This window comes from Quercus robur, chromosome 3, assembly GCF_932294415.1.
Source record: "Quercus robur chromosome 3, dhQueRobu3.1, whole genome shotgun sequence".
Classification (NCBI taxonomy): domain Eukaryota; kingdom Viridiplantae; phylum Streptophyta; class Magnoliopsida; order Fagales; family Fagaceae; genus Quercus; species Quercus robur.
In genome coordinates, this window is record NC_065536.1 from 31,035,495 (window position 1) to 31,058,819 (window position 23,325).

At 34.1% G+C, this 23,325-nt stretch overlaps 1 protein-coding gene and 1 non-coding gene across 2 annotated transcripts; one reads left to right on the forward strand and one right to left on the reverse strand.

The window, feature by feature from the left end:
* Nucleotides 1–10,840: 10,840 nt before the first annotated feature.
* Nucleotides 10,841–10,947, reverse strand: LOC126720082 (small nucleolar RNA R71). The gene has a single exon (XR_007653248.1). It is a non-coding gene; the product is annotated as a small nucleolar RNA R71 (small nucleolar RNA).
* A 10,955-nt stretch (nucleotides 10,948–21,902) lies between these two features.
* On the forward strand, nucleotides 21,903–22,622 carry LOC126719516 (secreted RxLR effector protein 161-like). The gene has a single exon (XM_050422059.1). It carries the CDS (start codon nucleotides 21,903–21,905, stop codon nucleotides 22,620–22,622), a length of 720 nt encoding a protein of 239 aa, XP_050278016.1.
* Nucleotides 22,623–23,325: the final 703 nt, after the last annotated feature.

The following is a 23,325-nucleotide window of genomic DNA, read 5'->3' on the forward strand; positions in this document are numbered from 1 at the left end:
TAGGTCCCCATACATCATCAATTGTCAATTCTAGGCCTCGAAGGAAGTTTAATGAACTCCACATGCCTACGAGCCAATTGTTTGAAAAGCTCAAACTTGAAGGGTATCTTAGCCCACTTAAACCTCGAACTCCTCTAAGCCCACTGCCCAAAGGTTACAAGTCATATGAGTTTTGCAAATATCATCAAGAACCTGGCCATCAGATAGACAAATTCATCAATCTACAACATGCCATTCAAAATCTGATTGGCAAACAAGTCATTACTACACCATCATCGGCCAACCATCCAGACTTAGCTTGAATTTCATTTTACAAGTTTTTAGATTGGCTCTTTGGTTTTATTGTTTATTTAGGACTTGCTTTCTAGTTGGTCTTTTACTCAATAAAATCCATGTTGTGTTTGATGCATTTGATTTATCATGTTGTTCATATGTACACAATTAAAAAAAAAAAAAAAAAACTCAAAAAAAAAATCTTTCAAAAAAAAATCTTTTGGACTAGGGGCAAAGGGCCTTCAGTCATTTCAATTCATTTTCAAAAATCTTTGGACTAGGGGCATTGAGCCTTCCTAGTAATCTTTTCCTAAAAACTTTTTTGATTCTTTCAAAAACTCCAAAATGTTTTCAAAAGCCTTCTTTTCAATAGAATATAAGAAGATCCGTTTGGCAAAGCTTTTCCCAAATCTTGATGATTAATTGCTCTATCAATCAATTTGTGTCAATGAGAGATTTAACCTCATTCAGTACATGTAAGGACTTTTGCTAAACATTCAAAATATGAGAAGAAAAGGTCCTAAAAGGAAATCAAAGAAATTCATCGATTCGTCCAAATTTCCCAAACCACATACACTCAATCCCAATCTCTAAAGAATTTTTCACATCATTGGAGCATTTATACTTCTATTCCAAGAAAAATAATTAAAGTAGTTTATGCAACTATGCCCATATGTAAGCATCACTAGGGATAGGAGGTCATCTTTGGTAACCCACATTATTCCTTTACACCCACTACAGTAATTGTCCATTACTAGCCCGTTTGAGCCTTTAAACAATTAGCCTTTTTTTCAATGAACCTACTAAACATTCATACCTTGGGTGGGAAAATTAAGTATGTATGCTTAAATATCAAGATGAGGAAGTGTTTACCTTATGGTTTCAGCACCACTTCGTAAGATCCTTAATGAAGACAATGGGACAGGTTCAAAAGAATAAAAAGATGAAGAGTTCATCAAGTTTAGAAAAGAGATTTCATCAAAGAAAAGTGATAGTTCACCCCATCAAGCTAGGAAAGAAGAAAATCCATCAAGGAGAGATAAGATTTTGAGAAAGCAGTAAACTATGAAGAAAAAAAGAAGTTTATCAAGTTAGAAAAGGAATTCTCATCAAGATGAGAGAAAAATGGTATATCAAAAGACACAAGAGACATGAGATTCCATGAAAGATCATTCAAGTTGAGAGGGAAGAGCAAAAAAATGAAGATTTATCATAAGAAGGAATTCAATCAAATTGAGAAAGATGACGAAAAGAAAAAGCAAGATACATTTCATTAAAAAAAAAGTGTTCAATCAAGTCAAGAAACATGAAAGTGCCTTAGAAAAGATAAGAGGACATCAAATAGAAATGCAAATTCATCCAATAAAGATGACACTCTGTCAAACTGAAAGAAATAGAAAATGTAGTTGATTGAAAGCCAATAGAATTCAAAAAAAAAAAAAAAAAAAAAAACCCACTAGGTTGAAAAAGGGAAATATCATCAGAGTTTTGAGCTTTTTATATCCGTCCTTTCAATAACTTGAACCTGGCCTATAGTATAACCTTTGAATAAAGACCTCCTTGAAGTCCTATTAATTGAAGGCACACCTTTAGCTCTGATAATATTTTCTCTTGGATTAAGAAGGAACATTGCTCAAGATTATCAAGCCCTATTGGCTAACATCTTTAAAAGACAAAATTTCTCAAATTCTCAATTGATTTAGAAAGAATTCTCTAAGCTTGGAATCCCCCCTTTGTTTGCTTCTAAACAAAAATGACTCTCAAGAGAACAAAATTTCCAAATTCTCAAAAAGTTTAAAATCTTCAAACTTGGGATTTTTCCTTTTCTTGCTTGTTCCCAACATATGTGATTCCCAAGCATTTCATTTCTTCGATTGTCTTTGAAGACTTAATCTGAAAATGTTCAAAGTGAAGAAGCAAATTTGATTACATGTTTTTAATGATTTTAAATTCTTCCTAGCCAATGAGATCGAGTTAACAATTGAGCATTATGATTGGTCAAAGTGGTTGTTCAAAGGATCACCTTTTGTTCATTTGAAAAAGATAAAATTTCAAAAAAAATTCATTCTACACTCTATTGTTTAAAAAAAAAAAACTTCATTTCAAAATTTAAAAAAAAAAAATTCATTTTTTAAAATCTTTTTTCCCAACTACATTTGGACCTGATCCTCTATGAGAGAGGTATGTAGGCAGCCTTTCCAAAGGCCCAGTCACAATCACTCAAAAAAACTTTTTTTCAAAGACTCAAAATCAAGATATTTGGTTGGGTGAAATTTAGGCTAAAAGCATCTGTTTTGCATTAAATATGTCATCAGTTTTTTCTAGTGCAAGCATATCATCAATTTTCTGTGCAATCATGTCTAAACTAGGGGCATTGGCCCAAAACATTTTTAGAATAACTAATTACTAACAAGCTCATGGATAGAATCTTTTGTAGGAGGTGGACATGGATCTTTCATCTACTCAACATTCACCATCAATCTTTAGTTTAGATGCTACCACATGTCCTAGAAAAAAGGCTGAAAACACAACAATTGGACGAGGCTCAAGATGTGCCAATTGGCACTCCAACAGTGCCTATTGGCACATCATTCCAGCAGTCCTTGTTTTGCCTACTTTTGTGATTTTGATCTTATTTTACTCAAATTTTACTTTATTGAAGGTTCCTACACAATAAGATTTTTCAAAATTCACATTGATTATTGAACTAGGTGTATTTGGCTATGCCTCATCCATTTTTTTAAAAAAAAAATCACATTTTCTAAGAAATATCAAGGTTTTCAAAAGTCATGCATAAATTTGCAAACTAGGGGCATTTGGCCATGCCTCATTCATTTAAAAAAAAAAAAAGATCATCATCATCATCATCTTTTCAACCAAAAAAAAAAAAAAAAAAAAAAAAATCAAGATTTCAAAAAATCATGCATCCATTTCCAAACTAGGGGCATTTGGCCATGCCTCATCAATTAAAAAAAAAGGGGGTCATCTTTTTCTAATGAAGATTTTTCCTCAAGATTTTCAAAAATTATGCATAAATTTCCAAACTAGGGGCATTCGGCTATGCTTCATTAAGGTAAGATCACCCATGTCAAGACATGTTAGGTAAATTCAAGGCTTTGCACCACAAAACTTCATCAGGTAAAATCTAAACTTTTCTTAATCAAGCTCTTACAAGAATAAGTTCATACATATCAAAGTTACCAAATGCAAAGATCAAAGAGCAGTAGTTCATGACTTATACAAATTAACTGACTAGAAATCAACTCTTTTTTTTTTTTTTTTTGCAAGAAATTAAAAGAGGAAAGATCTCCTGAACTTCAATTTTCAAAGGATAAATCTCCTAACAAAATTTGAAGATGATAAATCTCCTGAAATGTTTTTCAAAAAGGAAAAATCTCCTAAAATCAAATTTTCAAAAGGACAAATCTCCTAACAAAATTTCGAAGGATAAATCTCCTAAAATTTTAAAAGGATTAATCTCAAAAAAAAAAAAATTAAAAGGATAAATCTCCATAAAGAAATTTCAAAAGAATAAATCTCTTAAAACATTTTTCAAAAAGAAAAAATCTCCTAAATCTTCAAAAGGAAAAATCTCTTGAACAAATCTTCGAAAGGATAAATCTCCTACCCTTAAATTTTGAATGGATAAATCTCCATGAACACATCTTCAAAAAGGAAAAATCTCCTAAATAAATCTTCAAAAATATAAATCTCCTGAACAAATCTTCAAAAGGACAAATCTCTATGAACAAATCTTCAAAAAGGGATAGATCTTCTTTCCTTCAATCTTCAATGGATAAATCTCCATGAACATATTTTCAAACGGAAAAATGTCTTGAACAAATCTTCAAAATGATAAATCTCCTAGACAAATCTCAAATGATAAATCTTAAAAAGGGATAAATCTCCTACGCTTCAATTGCCAATGGATAAATCTCTGTGAATACATCTTCAAAAGGAAAAATCTCTTGAACAAATCTTCAAAGGGAAAAATCTCCTAAACAAATCTTCAAAGGGAAAAATCTCTTGAACAAATCTTCAAAGGACAAATCTCCATGAACAAATCTACAAAAAGGGATAAATCTCCCTTCCTTCAATCTGCAATGGATAAATCTCCATGAACACATCTTCAAAGGGAAAAATCCTCTGTACAAAGTCTCAAAATGACAGATCTTCATGAACAAATTAAAAAAAAAAAAAAGGGGGGGATAAATCTCCTGAACACAAATCTACAAAAAAGATAAATCTCTTAAGTAAATTTGGTTCTCAATCATTAAAATTCTAATATGAATTGTTGTCCATTGCAGAGAAATTCCAAACTTCAAAGATTGAGCGAATATAGTTCTCAATTGACTCCCAAAGTCGAGATTGAGCAAATATAGCTCTCAGTCGGATTCTAGATTTTTAGATTGAGCGAATACAATTCTTAGTTGCCTTCAGTTTTTCAGTCGGCTTGAGCTAATATAGTTCTCAGCCACCTTTAGATTTTTAGATTAAGCGGATATAGTTCTTAGTCACCTCCAGATTCTCAAATTGAGCGAATACAATTCTTAGTCGGGTTCTAGATTTTCATATTGAACCAATAGAGTTCTTAGTTGCCTCTAGATTTTCAGATTGAGCAGATAGTTCTTAGTCACCTCTAGATTTCAGATTGATCGGCTATAGTTCTCAGTCGCCTCCAGATTTATAGATTGACCGGTTATAGTTCTTAGTCGCCTCCAGATTTCCAGATTGAACGGATATAATTCTTAGTCACCTTTAGATTCTTAGATTGAGAGGATATAGTTCTCAATCGGCTTCCAAAATTTCAGATTGAGCGGATATAGTTCTCAGTCGCCTCCAAATTCTTAGATTAAGCGGATATAGTTCTCAGTTGGCTTCCAGATTTTTAGATTGAGTAGATGTAGTTCTCAGTTGCCCCTAGATTTCCAGATTGAGCGGATATAGTTCTTAGTTGCCTCCAGATTCTCAGATTGAGCGGATATAGTTCTCAATCGGCTTCCAGATTTTTAGATTGAGCGGATATAGTTCTCAATCGCCCCTAAATTTCTAGATTGAGCGGATATAGTTCTCAGTGGCCTCTAGATTTTCAAATTGAGCGGATAGAGTTCTCAATCATCCTACCAGATTGAGCGGATATAGTTCTTGGTTGTCCTAAGATTTCCAGATTGAGTAAATAGAGTTCTCAATCATTCCACCAGATTTAGCAAATAGAGTTCTCAATCACTCCATTAGATTAAGTAGATATGATTCTCAAACATTGGCGTTCAAGCCTCTAACCAGGTTCATCTATTATCAAGCATTTTAGAAGTCAACATTTCTTATTTTTTTAAGACAGTTAAACACTAGTTCTATGTCCCAAGGTTCTAAGTTCTAGGGCTAGGAAATCTTTGGAAAATCCACCTCGATTAAATCATGGTTGCTAAAATTCGTGTCTTTGTTTTACATTGACATCGTTTTTCAAGCTTTGTTAATGAGGGGCATTCTATAGACACTCAATTTTGCACCCATAATTTAATCTTGTAAGTTGACTGAAATGACCATTCTAAATACTCAAAAATCATAATTGCATTTCATTCATTAAATCATTCATCATATGTCATAAACATGATCTTGAGACTCTAACGATAGTGACAATATGCTCGATTCCCAAATTGGACCGTCGGATTGAAAGATATCACAAGATCAAGTTTTCACGATCTGCATACATTTTATGTCGGTGAAGCTAGTCACATGTGATTAATTGAAATAAATTCTGATTGGTCAGCAATTAAAATTAATTAAGTAATTTATATGATTGGTTGTTGGATTTAATAAAAAATAAGCTTGGTTGCATAGGAATAAAATGGATAATCAAATAATAAGGGAGTTGTTGATAATTGAGTTTTAAAATCATTATCTTTCAGATAATAATTATTTAAAGGACCTGGTTATTAAGTTAAAAGGGATTTATTTTAGAATACAAGTTTAAAATACGTCCAAGTGCAATTCCCGACTTAGAAAATTCCTAAAAAAGAGTCCAAATTGAACCAAAAGAGGAAAATGGGCTTCGCACTTAAGAGTGCCAATCGGCACTCTAGGAGTGCCGATTGGCACAACATCGAGGCCTAGCCTAGAAACCTTCAGATCATGCTAAAACACATCAAATTCGAATTTTTAGGGATAAAATTCTACCTAACTCTAGCTTGCTGATTTCCTAAGTAACCCTTGCTTGATTTCTAAGCACAAAACCTCTATAAATACAAAATTAAAATTAGAAATTAGGACCCCTTGGCTCTTAATGTAAAAGAAATTCTGGAAGTTCAACTTTAGGACTTTCTTTTCTGTTAAGTACAATCTCTTTAGGACTTAGAGAGACTCATCCTCTCTCTAACTCTAAAGTGATTTCCCTATTCCCTTGCAATATTCATTGATGCATTGATGCAGGTAAGTTTCCTTCTTCTTATTTACATCTCCATGAAATAATTCAATTCTCCATGCCTTTTCTAACATGTTCTTTGTTTTATTTGTTTTGATTTTTTCTTTCTAATGGTCATATAATGAATGTCTGTTCATGTATATGTGTTTTGTTCATGTAGTTATGTAATGCATGTGATTAAATACTAGATTTGTTTCTTTATGCTAAAACAAAAATTAGATCTGAAGTTTTAAATCAAAACTCCATTCTTTTTCAAAAAAAAAAAAAGATCTGAAATTAATTTCCAAAACTAATCTATTCCTTTTCTAAAACAAAAATCAGATCTAAAGTTTTAAATCAAAATCCCATTCTTTTCTAAAACAAAAATCAGATCTGATGTTATAAATAAAAAACTCTATTCTTTTTCAAAAACAAAAATCAGATTTGAAGTTTTAAATAAAAACTCCATTCTTTTTCTAAAACAAAAATCAAATCTGAAGTTATTTTTTAAAATCTCTATTGTTTTCTAAATCAAAAAATCAGAGCTGAAATTTGATTTTAAAAAATTTCATTCTTTCTTCTTACTTTGAAAAATCAGATTTGTAATTTCTTTTAAAACCCATTATGTTTCTTAATTTAACAACTAGATTTGAATTTTCCTCTTGGACGTTCATTCTGTTCTTTAATTAAGAAATCAGATTTGGAAACACTTTTTAAAAATCCATTCCTTTTCACTTAAAAAAAAAAAAAAAATCAGATCTGAAATTTTTTTTTTCAAAAATTCATTTTTGCTTGTTAATAGATTTGACACTTCTCTTAAGAAACCCTTTTCCCATAAATAAAATTCAGATGTGATTTCTTCGTCATAGATGCATATTTAGGATTTTGCATATTAACCAACCATAGATCTAGGCATATTGATACAACAATATGCATGTCATTTTCTTTAATGGGTATTTAAATGGTCATTTAAAAGTCTAGAAGACCAGACTCTGTTTGGGCAAGATGGGTGCATAACACCTTCCCATTTTGTAACTTAGCCCCCAAACTTGAGATCTTAGGTTTGTAGAAGAGTGTCTTATTTTCTTTTGATAGATTGTAACTAGGAAACAAGGTCTTGTAAATTTTTTTACTAGATTGTAACTAGGAAACAAAGCCATGTATAGTTCCTTATGTCAAGTTGTACTTATTTAAATTAATGGGAATGTGTATTATTCATGACATTTTGTAATCTTTTGTATAGTTTGCTTATTTTACTTATAAAATAAGTGATGACTCCATATGATCTTGAAAAGAGAAGGTGCCTTTACCTAAACTCTCTTTTCTAAGGGCTGAGTTTCTCGGTCTCTCATAGCATGCATGCACATGCTTAGGGTTTTCCCTGCACATTTTCTTTACCAAAAACCATCCTTCAAGTCAAAGTTTACAAGATTGGGACCTAAGTCAACCTTAGGCTTCTGAGTGATGTCGTTATTGGGGAAGGGGTCTCGGATCGTAAGGGGTACAAAATGAGATGTCTACAAAATCCCTAATTGGTCTTGATTTTCTATAGACTTCTTTCTTTTGCACGGATCTCAGTATGTGACTAACTCCTAGCAACTTGAAGCTTCTTGTTGGATGCAAAATTCTTCAATACACTTGAAGAAAAGGAAGCACTTGGTCACAAATCCCTAAGGCGTATACAAACGCAATGCTTCACAATAAGTGTATTGATTATCTAATTGAGTCTCTTTGTATGATGACGACTATAAAATAATCCTTTTGTATCATCTAGAAGTTTAGTGAACGAAACTCTAGAAGTCCAAGTCATCATGGGTCTAAAAATAGATCTGGAATTTTTGGATCTACAAAGCTCGAGAGATTGAGTAGTATTGAGAAGTATCAAGTTTCATTAAGTTTTGATAGATCAAGCTTGTGTCAAGGTCCACTATTTTTAGCTTTTCTTACTTGTTCTTTTTGTGTGGTCTTCATGTCTTCAATAATACCACTTGTTTTCCTTATAAGACATACTTCATGATATTCTAAAATCCACTTAGAATTATCCAAATACAAGTAAAGTGCGTTTTGTCAAAAAAATGCCAACTACATAAAGACCCTAACAAGTTTCAAATTCACTTTCAATTAATCTCTCTCTCTCTCTCTCTCTCTCTCTCTCTGATAATAGCTTAATTTTGCACATTTATATCATTATTAGAAAGCATTATCATATTTATTTTGAGTTAATTCATGCATTTTATAATTGGTTTTGGAATAATGCTAAATAATCAATTTTGTACTTAATTGAATTTTAATGCGTTAATTTGTCTTTTGTAGGATAATGAAATTAAATAAGTGGATTTGTACAAAGAAGAAAGCTAATGGACTTTAATTTTACAAGAGCCATGATGAAGTCAAAGAAGGACAACCCAATTAAATTCAAGTCCAATTGGAGCAAGGAATCAAAGGAAATTTGCACCTAATCCAAGTCCAATTCGGATTAGGATTCCAGCCTGTGCATCAGTTGGTATTTGGAGTATAAATTTCGGCTCCAATGTCCAATCGAGATGATTAAAGTTGGGCTGGAAAGATAACTTAAAAGGCTACAACTTTGTAGTTTATGAAAAGTCCGAATTCTGAATTTAAATGGGCCAAAAACGTTGGTTAAGTGAAGCCTAAAAACCTGGGATTTCATCCAAACGGGAATTCAACTTGTAATAGGATTCCTTGACCTATTTGTAGGCTCTTTAGGGCAAAATTCAGAGAGGAGCTGCTGTAGAACATAATTTAGGTTTTCTTAAAGTTTCTTTACAATTTTATTTGTGTTATGGCTTGCTAGAAGCCTTGTTGAGGCAAGGGGTGAAACCTAACTGTTTATTGGTATGTTCTTAACAATTATTTATTGGTTTTAATGCTTATGTTTTTATGTTTTTGATTGTTTTACTCATCTAGAAAAGTGTTTAGTTCTGTATAATCTTTTGATTTATTGTAGACTCCGGGCACGTTAAATGGTTAGTATTCCTTGCGAACTAATTCGCTAGTTTTGTTTTGCCAAAAATCAATCAATTGCATGAAACTACCATAGACAATTAATTCTCGAGTTTTTATTGTTAAATCATCCGACTAAAATCATCCTTTGTATGAATTTTAGTTGAGTTATAAAATAAATATTGTTAACACTACTAATAGATGTGTTGTGTGTGGATCCCTAAACCTTAGCGCCTTAATGTATTGTTATTTTCACTCAATTTAAATTACTTTCATTAAACTATTAAAAATATCTTCAATTAAACTTTATTATTTTAGTTTTATTCTCTTGTAGTTTGCTAATCAATTCCCTTTTCCCTGCGGATTCAATCTCGGACTTACCAAGTTATTACTTCGCGACAATCCTGCACTTGGGAGCATTATTTAAGTTGCAGCAAGTTTTTGGTGCCGTTGTCAGGGATTAGGCGATTAGAGAAGCGTTCCACTTTGTTGGAGAGGTTTTTGGCATTAAATTTCTTCACATATTTGGTAATATCTCTCCAATTTTTTTCTTTTTAAGTAGTTTAGTTTTCTTTTAGAGTTTTTCTTTTATTTTTACTTCTCTTTATTGTTAAAGGTTTTTGTTTTATTTTCTTTTCTTTTTCATTTTCTTTCTTGCTTTACTATTGAATGCCTGTTTGGTGTCGTGATAGTGATAATTGCTTGGTTAGAATTGAGTCTTACAATTTGTTTGGCAATTTATCTGATTCTTTCACACATTCTCACATACTTAATATCATGGCAGACTTAGAGAGTAATCATGGTGATGAGAATAATTTAAATAATGAAAACTTCCATGCTCACCAACCCATTAGAACTCTTAGGGATTATTTGCAACCTACTAGGAGTAGTGCACCATCATGCATCATTTTTCCAACTAATGCAAATAATTTTAATTTTAAGCCCGGTATGATTTCATTACTTCCTAAATTTCATGGCTTAGATTCTGAAAATCCTTACCTACACTTTAAGGAATTTGAGGAGGTATGTTCTACCTTCCATGACCAATCATGTAATGAAGAGACCATTAGGTTGAAGTTGTTCCCTTTTCCTCTTAAAGACAAGGCAAAAACTTGGCTTAATTCTTTGAGACCTAGATCAATTGGTACTTGGCAAGAGATGCAAACTGAATTTTTAAAGAAATTTTTTCCAATTCATAGGACTAATGCACTTAAAAGAAAAATAATGAATTTTTCACAAAAAGATAATGAGATATTTTATCAATGTTGGGGAAGATTTAAAGATTTGCTTAATGCTTGTCCACATCATGGCTATGAAACTTGGCGTATAATTAGTTTTTTCTATGAAATTTTAACTCCAAAGATGCGCCAATTCGTAGAGATGATATGCAATGGAGAATTTTTGAATAAAGATCCTAATGAGGCTTTTGATTATTTTGATCTCTTAGCTGAGAATGCCTAATCTTGGGATACCACTGATACCTTAGATAGGTCTAGAGCATCCACCAACCCCTCTGGGGGTGGTAAGTATCAACTTAGGGAAGATGATGACCTTAGTGCTAGGGTGGCTAGTCTAACTAGGAAGCTTGAAGCGATGGAATTAAGGAAGGTCAATGGAATCAATACTGTGCCTAAAATTGATGAAGTTTGTAGAATTTGTGAGACCATGGAACACCCTACCAATGAATGCCGCCCTACAATTCCAGCTTTTAAAGAGGTGTTGCATGATCAAGCAAATGCTATGAACATGGTGAAAAAAATCACACCCTTCCCCCTATTAAGAGACATACAATTCAGGGTGAAGGAATCACCCAAATTTTAGTTGGAGGAATGAAAATGTGGTTGCACCTCCTACACATGATTCTTCAAATTTTGTTCCCTATAACCCTCTCTAAAGAAGAGTCTTGAGGACACTTTGCAACAATTCATGCAAACTCAATCCACCATTAATAATCAAAACTCACAAGCCATAAATGACATTAGGAGCACTCTTACTAAATTGACCACATCTATGAGCACAATAGAAAAGGGTAAGTTTCCATCTCAACCACAACCAAACCCCCAAGGTCAATTTTATGTTGATGATTGTAGTTCCTCTGAAAATAAAGTGAGTCAGGTTAAACCTGTAACTACTCTTCGTAGTGGAAAAATCATTGAAAAGGATATTCCTAAAAGCAATACACGTGATGAGTCTTCCAAAATAAAGAGTAGTGATGAGGTCCGTGAGTCTAAATCTAATGAAATTGAAAGATGTCCTATCCCTGCTCCTTTTCCCCAAATGTTGATTTCCCCTCAAAAATTGAATCAAAATTCTGAAATCCTTGAAGTGCTTAAGCAAGTTAAAGTGAACATTCCTCTTTTGGATGCCATAAAGCAAATTCCATCATATGCTAAAATTTTGAAAGATTTGTGTACTGTTAAGCGTAAGCTTAATGTACATAAGAAGGCATTTTTGACTGAACAAGTTAGTGCAATCATTCAAAACAATAGACCTCCAAAGTTTAAAGATCCAGGTTGTCCCACTATTTCATGTGTGATTGGTAATTCAAAAATAGAGAAAGCTTTGCTTGATCTTGGGGCAAGTTTGAATCTTTTGCCATATTCAATGTATGAGTAATTAGGTCTAGGTGAGTTAAAACCCACTTCCATAATTTTACAACTTGCGGATTGATCTGTGATTGTTCCAAAGGGTGTTGTCGAGGATGTTTTGGTTCAAGTGGACAAATTTTATTTTCCTGTTGACTTTATTATTTTGGACATGCATCCTGTTTCTAATGCTAATTCTCAAATATTTGTGATTTTTGGACGCCAATTTCTTGCAACTTCTAATGCATTGATAAATTGTAGAAGTGGAGTATTAAAATTTGACAGTTTTTAGACCCCTTAAACAATTGATTAAACCTAGGTAATTAGCCAAGTTGTTACTTAGTCCAATTAAACATGTCTAGGTTATCACAATATAAAAGATCAAATCATGCAAAGCAGCGGAAAATAAATAAGACAATGATATGATCACCCAGGAAACCAAACCGGTAAAAACCTGGGGAGGATTTGACCTAGCTATCCTCAAGGTAAACTTGAATCCACTATCTTGAAAGAATCGAAGTTCATACAATAAGACCTACAAGCCCCCACGCTCGACTTCTTATTGCTACCAACTAGTAGAACTTACTGACACGACCACGTGCAAACTCCGAATCCACGGACTCCTTCTTTCTTGGATTCACCACCAGTTACAAGCACAGTCGCTTGTGTTTTCTTTAAACTTTAATGGCAGCAACTGAATTGATCATCAAGGCGTAGATAAATCTTCTCCTTGAAAACCCTAAGTTTGTGTAAAGGAAAGCTCCTCTAGATCTCACAAAAGATTTACACAAACCGCAAATATGAGCAACACTAAAACGTGGCTAGGGTTTGCCTTTTATACTTAGGACAAATAAGAAACCCTAAAAACATTTTAAAACAACTAGGGTTGAGTTGGACGAATCTGCAGAAAAGCATTCTGCTCGAGCTTCGATCGATCGAGCTTGTCTTTCGATCGATCGAGCCAGGTTGAAAGGCACAATGCTTCCTGCTTTAACTCGATTCCAACTTTACATTGACACACAACTTTGAGCTAGCTTTAAACACTTCTAAACACATTTTTTTGATCGTGGTTTGCCAACAATACACATTAGAGTTCTAAATACATAAAATCCTAAACTTTAGAACCTAACAAACTCCCCTTTGGGGAATATGACCCTTGAACTTAATATTTTTAATACTTGTAAGCAACCTATGGATGAAGAGGATGTGCATGAAGTTGACTTAATTGAAACACTTGTTCAAGAACAATTCAACAAAAAATGTTTTTCAGATCCATTAGAAGCTTGTCTAGTCAATTCATGTGATTTTAATTTTGATGACAATTCTGAAATTGCATACATTCACTATCTTTTGGAATCTGCACAAGAATTGGAAGCAAGCAATTGGAAATTGAAATATGAGGAGTTGCCACATCGTGAGATAAAGTCGTTGCCATCTAGTGAGCAAGTACCAAAATTGGAATTGAAGCCCTTGCCCGTTGAGCTCAAGTATGCAAGAAGGTAATATCTTTTAAACTTGACTCTTTGCAAGAAGGTAAGTTATTAAATGTTTTGAGAAAACATAAGAGTGCCATAGGATGGAACATAGCTGACATTAAAGGAATTAGCCCATTGGTTTGTACTCACAAGATTTATTTAGAGGACAATGCTAAACCATCTAGGGAGATGCAACATAGATTGAACCCTACAATGAAAGAGGTAGTTAGGATTGAAGTGCTCAAATTGTTAGATGTGGGTATCATATACCCCATTGCTGATAGTAAATGGGTAAGTCCTACTCAAGTGGTGCTTAAGAAATCTGGAATAACTGTGATAAAAAATGAAAAATAATGAGTTAATTCCAACTCGTGTCACCACAGGTTGGCGCATGTGTATTGATTATAGAAAATTGAATGCAGTCATTAGGAAAGATCACTTCCCTTTACCTTTCTTGGATCAAGTTTTAGAGAGAGTAGCGGGTCATGAGTACTATTGTTTTTTAGATGGGTATTCTGGGTACTATCAAATTGAAATTGCACTTGAAGATCAAGAGAAAACCACATTTACTTGTCCTTTTGGTACTTTTGCATTTAGGAGGATGCCATTTGGTTTATGTAATGCACCTACCACTTTTCAAAGATGCATGCTAAGTATTTTTAGTGACATGGTTAAGCATTATTTAGAGTTTTTCATGGATGATTTTTTTTGTGTTTGGTGACTCTTTTGATGAATGCCTTTCTATTTTGCAAAAAGTCTTAACTAGGTGTGAAGAAAAAAATTTACTACTAAATTGGGAAAAGTGTCATTTCATGGTCACAAAAGGGATTGTATTAGGCCACATTGTTTCTTCAAAAGGCATAGAGGTGGATAAAGCAAAAATTGAATTGATTGCTAATTTGCCTACACCTAAGACTGTTAAAGATGTGAGATAATTCCTAGGACATGCTGGATTTTATAGGAGGTTCATAAAAGACTTTAGTTTCATATCTAGACCTATGTGTAACCTCCTAACAAATAATACTCCCTTTGAATGGACCCAAGCTTGCCAAGAAGCTTTTGATAAGCTAAAAGGCATGCTTACCACTACACCTATCATGCAACCACCAAATTGGACTTACCTTTTGAAATTATGTGTGATGCAAGTGATTATGCGATTGGAGCTGTTTTAGGGCAAAGAAAGGATAAAAAATCTCATGTAATTTATTATGCAAGTAAGACTTTGAATGAAGCTCAAATGAATTATTCTACAATTGAAAAAGAGTTACTTTCTGTGGTATTTGCCTTAGATAAATTCCGTTCATATATTCTTAGCTCTCTTGTTGTTTTCACTGACCATGCATCTTTAAAATATCTTCTTTCAAAGAAGGATGCAAAGCCAAGGTTGATTAGATGGATTCTTCTACTACAAGAATTTAATATCACCATCAAAGATAAAAAGGGAGTAGAAAATGTGGTGACAGATCATCTGTCGTGCCTCACTTTTAACGAATCCATGGATGCATTGCCCATTAGGGATTCAATCCCTGATGAACAATTGTTTTCCATCTCTACTTTGCCTTGGTATGCTGATATTGTCAATTTTCTTGTCACAGGCCAAACACCATCTCACTGGAGTGCTCAAGATAAGAAATGCTTCATGGTTGAGGTACGCAATTTTTTCTATGATGATCCTTATTTATTTAAGTACTTTCCAGATCAAATCATTAGGAGATGTGTCCCTGATAATGAAATATTTAGTGTCATCTCCTTATGTCATAATGAAGCTTGTGGAGGCCACTTTTCTTCAAGGAAAACTGTTGCAAAGATTTTGCAATGTGGTTTTTATTGGCCTAATATGTTTAAAGACACTCATCATTTTTTTCAAATCTTGTAAGTCTTGTAACTCGTAGAAATATGATGCCTTTAAACCCAATTTTAGTTGTTGAAATTTTTGATTGTTGGGGCATAGATTTCATGGGTTCGTTCTCTCCTTCTTTTGGATATCTTTACATTCTAGTGGTTGTAGATTATGTTTTAAAATGGGTTAAGGCTATTCCTTGCAAAAAGAATGATCACAAAATTGTTTTGAAATTTTGAAAGGAAAATGTTTTGTCAAGGTTTGGCATCCCTAGGGCAATTATTAGTGATGGGGGCTTAGCACTTTTGCAACCGACCTTTTGAGACATTAATGAGAAAATATTGCATAGCACACAAGGTTGCCACCCCATATCACCCACAAACAAGTGGACAAGTTGAACTTGCCAATAGGGAGATTAAACAAATTTTGGAGAAGACAGATAACCCAAATCGTAAAGATTGGTCTTTGAGGTTGAATGATGCACTTTGGGCATATCGCACTGCCACTAAAAATATTCTTGGTATGTCTCCCTATAGACTTGTTTATGGTAAAGCTTGTCACTTGCCTGTGGAATTGGAACATAAATCATATTGGGCAATAAAGATGTTTAACTTTAACTTAGACAAGGCTAGTTCATTGAGAAAATTGTAATTGAATGAGTTGGAAGAAATTCGGCGTGATGCATATGAGAATTCTAGGATTTCTAAAGAAAGAATGAAGGTTTTTCATGATTCTAGGTTACATTTGTTCTCCGAAAAATTGAGATCTAGATGGACTGGTCCTTTCATTGTTAAAAGTGTTTTCCCCCATGGTTCCATAGAAATTGAAAATCCTAAGAATGGTAACATATTTAAGGTGAATGGACAACGTCTTAAGCCATTTCTTGAGAATTTTTCACAAGAGGAGGAATCCATTAATTTGGAGGATCCCATTTATCAAGACTTGCCAAGCAATTCGCATTAGTATTTGTGTCGTAGTTTAGATTGTGTTTTTTTTTTTTTTTTTTTTTTTTTTTTTTTTTTTTTCTTTTTATTATTTTTGTTGTTTTGTTTTCTAGCCCCTTTTGTAGGTGTTAAAGTTTTTTTTTTTTTTTTGTTCATCTCTTCAAGGTACTCTCTGTAATCTCTACTCTTGATTGTTTTTCTTTGTTATCATTGAGGACAATATAAGTTTTAGGTTGGGGGAAGGAACTTGAGATGATTTGCATTTGGTTTTTTTTTATGTTAATTTTTTTTTTGGGTTGTTTTTAGTGATTTTTGTTTTTGTTTTTAGTCCAATTTAAAAAAAAAAAAAAAAAAGTGTTGCTTTAGCAAGAGTTTTAAGTCAAAGTTCTTTATGCTACTTCTATCTAAACAATTCCACAGTTTTTCATGCTCAACTAGTATGCACATGCACTTTAGCCACATGAACATGTTTCTTGGTTGAGAGATAGAGATGACTTTGAAAATCTTGAAAATAAAATGTAGAGACTATAACCCAAGTGAGTTCTTGAGCCATTCATTTTTTTAGAGGGTTATTTTCTTTTTACCTCATTTTTCATTTGGAAGCACATAACTTTGTTGTTGCATAGTCTCATTATTCTTTGAATTGGTCGGATGCTAAGAATTCATCAAATTTTATGCCACACCTAAATATGTTAAAGTCATGGATTTTGAAGAACTATCCCAATCCTTAAGAGATGATTTTAGGCCATCTTTGTTAATTTTGAGCCTTTATTATTTTCTTTCTTGATACATTACCACTAGTCACCCATTTGAGCCTATTGTTTTAGCCGTTCTTTCTCAAACCCTTTCCTAAGGTGTTCCAAGAATGAATGCAATCAAATTGTTTGATTACAATAAATTTGTGGTGAAATAGTTGGAAGAAAAGGAGGACTCACTCAAAAAAAAAAATTTAAAATAAAAAGAGTCATAAACAGAAAAGGAAAAATGTTGAAAAAAAAAGGGAATGTAAAAGAGGAAGAAATAGAGAATGAATTTGTTGATGAAATTTTGAAGAAAAAAAGAAAAAAAAAAAGTGAAAGTGAGATATTCAATAAACTTGAGAGAATAAATTAATTGTCATATATTCAAAAGAAGTTGTCTCTCTAATTATTCTTGGGAACACTTTTTATTTTTATCTATACCTTTTGTTCTAAATTCCTCCTCTTTACCTTACATTACGTACCAATGAAAGCCCTATTTGATCTTAAGGAAGTATGGTTTGGATCTTGACATGACTAATCAATGTGTGTGGTGTAATATTCTTAGTGTTTGCATCCTTTCATGAGACTATAAATATCCTTTATTTTGCTTCACTGTTCTTCATATTATTTATATGTGAGATATTAGTCTTTGTTCTATATTATTCTACTCACATATGTTTGAGAGTGTCACACCCTTTTCGGAGTGATTTTATTTGTTGAGTGTTAACAACTATGAGATTTGAGTTGAAGCATAACTTTGGATAGAAATTCAAGCCATATTTTATCTTAAGACTAAGGTTGTGTTTATGTTGGCTAAACTATTCACACACTAAGTATTGATGGTGTAAAGTTGTGATTTACAAATATGTATTCTGCTGGCTTTTATTCCGTGCCAAATTTGATTGTAATTTTATTCCATCTTTTGTACCCTGTATTTATTGTGGGATTTGATTGTAAGGGTTGTGTGATAGAAAGAGAGAGTGTGAAGACTCAAGCAATTGAAGCCAGAAAATTTTTTGCGGGTAGCTCGCAACTAAGCATCCCGCGAAGTTGCACATGATTGGAATACGAAGAGTTAGTACAGATGGAGATAGCTGTGTTTCGCGAGTATCTCGCAGGTAAGGCCTTCCCGCGAGACACCCGCAAAACATTCTGTTCTGCCAGATTGTACTATCTAATACACACTTTCTGTACCCACACTATATATACTCACATTACTCACAAATGTTAAGGAGTGCTTCTGAGAGAAAACCCTAGTCAAACACCTTGAGAGTTAGAGATTATCATACCCATATATCTCTACACATAAGCTTATGGATTTCCTCAACTCCTACCTCTCCATTTCCATACCATTGAAAGGTTGACAGCCCAAACACTTACCACACCCTTTCAGAGTGTCAAGTGAGGTTTTGGTGCTGCTGGGAAGCATTGGAAGAAACCAAGGATGGCAGATGCAACATGGAGCTTGTTGCGGGATCCAGAGAGCTAGACAAGACACAGTTCCGAGAAACCTTGTTAGAGTAGAAGTTTGGAGGGCTTAGGTACAGCGGGTAGATTAGGCTTGGAGAGTCTCTTGCTAACCCATGTATCCCAACTGATTGTCTAGTGGATCGATTACCGCTTGGTGGGCAGTGGAGAGGTTTTTCGCCGAGTTCTTTGATTTCCTCTTCGATAACACATCGGCGTGTTATCTGTTTTTACTTTCTTCTTCCCTACTTTTTTGCATTTCATTTTATTGTTGTGATTATATTAATACGTGTTAGAGTAGCTTGTTTGTTTATCCCCTCGCATTTACACTATTTCGCACTTAGAATTAAGTTAGTGTAAAATCTATCGAGCTGTAACTTTTATTTGGGGGGTCTAAACAGCTCTTGTGTTTTTAACACATTTTTGAGCTTTCAATTGGTATCAAAGCAGGTACACTCGCTGTGGTTTAAATACCTGAGTGTGATCCTACACCCTCTTGGTTTGTCATGGAAAGTGATATGCTAAAGACCAACATGAAGCATAGTAAAGGTGTTTGTGAAAATGACTCTATGAGCATTTTTGGAGATTGTTCTAGTAATGAATTTTTAGAGTTATTCAAATCAAAGAAACATGCTAGAATCTTTATACACATGCTGAAATCACTAGTTCATAGGAATCATGATATTCATAATAGCTTGTGTGAGTCAAATTCCTTAATTGACAAATATAAGAAAAGGAATAGACATTTGTGTGACGAACTAGATTGTCTGAAAAGAAAAATTCACTCATCTATGAATGAAGTAAAGAAAGATGAGTCCTGCTTTGATGGTCAAGAATGCCTATCTCATGCTTGTCTTTTTGTTCATACCGCATTGAAAGTATTTAATTCATGTTTGTGGTTGCTTGACAGCGGTTGTTCAAGACATATGATTGGAGATAAGTCTTTGTTCAAAAATCTTAAAGAGAAGGAAGATGGATTTGTAACATTTGGAGATGGTAGTCACTCACAAGTTCTTAGAAAGGGAACCATGGATATTCCAGGACTGCCTTTGTTAACAGATGTGCTGTACATTAAAGGATTGAAAGTGAACTTGCTGAGTGTCACTTAGATTTGTGATGAAGACTTCTTAGTCCAATTTTCAAAGAAAGGATGTCTAATCCTAAATGAAGAAGGTGTTCAGGTTTTGAAGGGACTGAGAACGACCGATAATTGTTATGGGGTCATTCCTAAACCAAGCATAGCATGTCGAAGTGCTCGAGTGAACCTTTTGGAGTTGTGGCATCAAAGACTTGGACATGCTAATTATAAACAAGTGGCAAAAGTCTCAAAGCTTGAAGCTATGATTGGTTTACCAAAGTTTGGAAAAATTGAGAAGAACGTTTGTGGTCCATGTCAATTGGGAAAACAAACAAAGTCAAGCCATCTGAAAGTAAATGTGGTTGCTACTTCTTGCCCTTTGGAGTTGCTACATGTGGATCTAATGGGTCCAACAAGAATACAAAGCATGGGTGGAAAGCGCTATATTATGGTGGTTGTTGACGATTTCTTAAGATATTCTTAGGTGGAATTTCTTAGAGAGAAGTTGGAAGCATGTGACAAGATGGAAAGGCTATGCAAGAGGCTGCAAAATGAAAAAGGAGTTCCCATAGTTAAATTCAAAAGTGATCATGGAAAGGAATTTGAAAATGCAAAGTTTGAAGCATTTTGCAACGAACACAGCATCAAGAAGGAATTTTCAGCTCCAAAAACTCCACAACAGAATGGGGTGGTTGAAAGAAAGAACAGGGTGATTCAAGAAATGGCAAGAGTAATGTTACTAAACAAAAGCATTCCACAGAAGTTTTGGGTTGAAGCAGTAAATACTTCGTGTCACATTGGGAATAGGATTTACTTCCAGGCAGGAACAAAGAAGACATCGTATGAAATTTGGAGAGACAGGAAGCCGAAGGTGAAATACTTTCGAGTATTTGGAAGCAAGTGTTATATTCTCAATAAGCGCACTAAGATGGTGATGGAATCAATAAATGTGGTCATCGATGACACTATCTCTGAAAAGGATATTAATGATGATGGTGAAGGACCGAATCTTAAGAAGAATGAGGGTGATGACAACATATCTCAAGGTGAGGATGCTAAGAAAGAATCATCAGAAAAGGAGTTTACACCTCCTATATCAAGAAGGGAGACTAGATCAACTCAAGGATCTTTTAGTCCACTCACCTCTCCTGAAGTTCAGCCTCCGATCTCTCGTGATGAGGAACCTTCCACTTCCAAGAGACCATCGTCAAGGGTAACTCTCAATCATCCCTTAAGAAATATCATTGGTGATTTGGATGAAGGAATTTGATTGAGAAAATGACCAGCCTATAGTGCAAATCATGTGACATACAACTGCTATCTTGCTCAATTTGAACCAAAGAAAGTGGAGGAAGCCTTGAAGGATGAGAATTGGGTAGAGTCCATGCACCAAGAGTTGCATCAATTTGTTAGAAATGATGTATGGGAGTTAGTGCCAAGGCCAAAGGATACACATGTAATCGACACCAAGTGGATCTTCAAGAACAAGACTGATGAAGATGGTGAAATTGTCCGAAACAAGTCTAGATTGGTGGCTCAAGGATATACTCAAGTTGAAGGCATAGACTTTAATGAATCTTTTGCTCCAGTTGCAAGACTAGAGTCAATCAGAATTCTTCTCTCCATAGCATGCATTATGAACTTCAAGTTATATCAAATGGACGTGAATAGTGCTTTCTTGAATGGGTTTTTAAACGAAGAAGTGTTTGTTGAACAATTAAAGGGGTTTCAAGATCCTCACTTTCCGGATCATGTGTTAAGGCTGAAGAAGGCATTATATGGGTTGAAATAAGCACCAAGAGCTTGGTATGATCGCCTCACCACATAACTCTTGGAACATGGTTTCAAGAGAGGTCAAGCCAATCAAACTTTGTTTGTCAAAAGAGATGAGAAATCTCTCCTTGTGCTTAAGTATATGTGGATGATATTGTCTTTGGATTCACAATCGATCACCTAGCTCATGAATTCTCAGAAGAAATGAAAAGGGAGTTTGAGATGAGCATGGCGGGAGAGTTAAACTAGTTCCTAGGGCTTCAAGTGAAACAATGGGAAGATAGGATATTTATCTCTCAAGAGAAATATGCCAAAAATCTTGTAAAGAGATTCGGCCTAGACTCTAAGAAACACACTTCCACTCTAATGAGTTCCTCAGCAAAACTGAGTCATGATGCAGCAGGTGTGGAAGTGGATCCAACACTTTATCGAAGCATGATCAGTAGTCTTCTCTACCTCATTGCTAGCAGACCAGACATCGCGTTTAGTGTAGGAGTATGTGCTCGATTTCAGGCAGCACCCAAAGAGTCACACTTGACAACAATCAAACGAATTATCCACTACATAAATGGCACATCTAATTATGGAATCTGGTATTCAAGAGACTCGAATGAGTGCCTAGCTGGATATTCTGACGCTGACTGGGCCGAGTGCATTGATGACAGGAAAAGCACTTCCGGTGGTTGCTTCTACCTTGGAAATAACCTAGTGTCTTGGATGAGCAAAAAGCAAAATTCAGTTTCTCTATCAACGGTTGAAGATGAGTACATTGCAGCGGCGAGTTGTGCTGCACAATTATTATGGATGAAGAAGCTTCTATATGGTTATGGAATCACTCAAGACACTATGTGTGTGTTCTGTGACAATACAAGTGCCATAAATTTGTCCAAAAACCCAGTTCAACACTCAAAATCAAAGCATATCGAGATCCGGTATCACTTCATTCGAGATTTGGTAGAGGAAAAGACTGTGTATTTGGAGTTCATCAACACTAACAACCAGAAGGTAGACATCTTTACTAAACCTCTTGATGGTCCAAGGTTTGAGTCTTTGCGTAAGACTATTGGTGTTGGTATCATTCCTTGAACTCTATCTTTTCTGTGAACCTATTTTGCTCATTGTTGCTCATCATTGGTGTAGGTCTCACATGCTTAGTTTTTAGATTTTTTTTTTTTTTTACCTGTTTTTGTTTATCTTACTCTTCTTGTTTTATTTTTGAGTGTGTTCAAAAATTCAAAAACCCATAAAAATTGAAAAATCTTCAAAAAGTTTAATCGCTTGTGTTGTGTATATCACATATGAGTTTGGCTTAGTACCTTCGTACTAATGGTGTAGTGCATGTATGAGCCTAGATTGTTATGTATGCACATTTATCTGTGTGGGAGAAATCTTGAAATCTATGTGTGATTATTGTAAATAGATCTTCAAGCTTGTCATGAATGATTGGTCAATAGTCTTAATGGTCTTGAGACTTGTATAGACTTGTGTCTATATCTCTTCCCACTTTATTTTTATGTTTTTGCTATAGAGTTCTCCAAATGTAAATCTCCAAATGAAAAGAGATAATGAGCAGGCAAAGCCTGTCGCACATACTAGTATTTGACTAGGAAAAAGGGAAAACAACTTTTGTATTAAAATGTATGGTGCTCAAAAAACCAAAGGCTAACTCTACATGTTGAACTATCAAAAATTTCAAGCACTGATTTTTCAAAAAGAAATGTATAATCCAAAAAGGATCAATTGTTATGATTTATGCAGAAGCCAAATGAAAAGCTTCTAAGTTTTGTAA

Excerpts from the sequence above, each read along its gene's own strand:
- LOC126719516 (XM_050422059.1), top strand. The coding sequence starts at position 21,903 with ATGAGTTCCTCAGCAAAACTGAGTCATGATGCAGCAGGTGTGGAAGTG.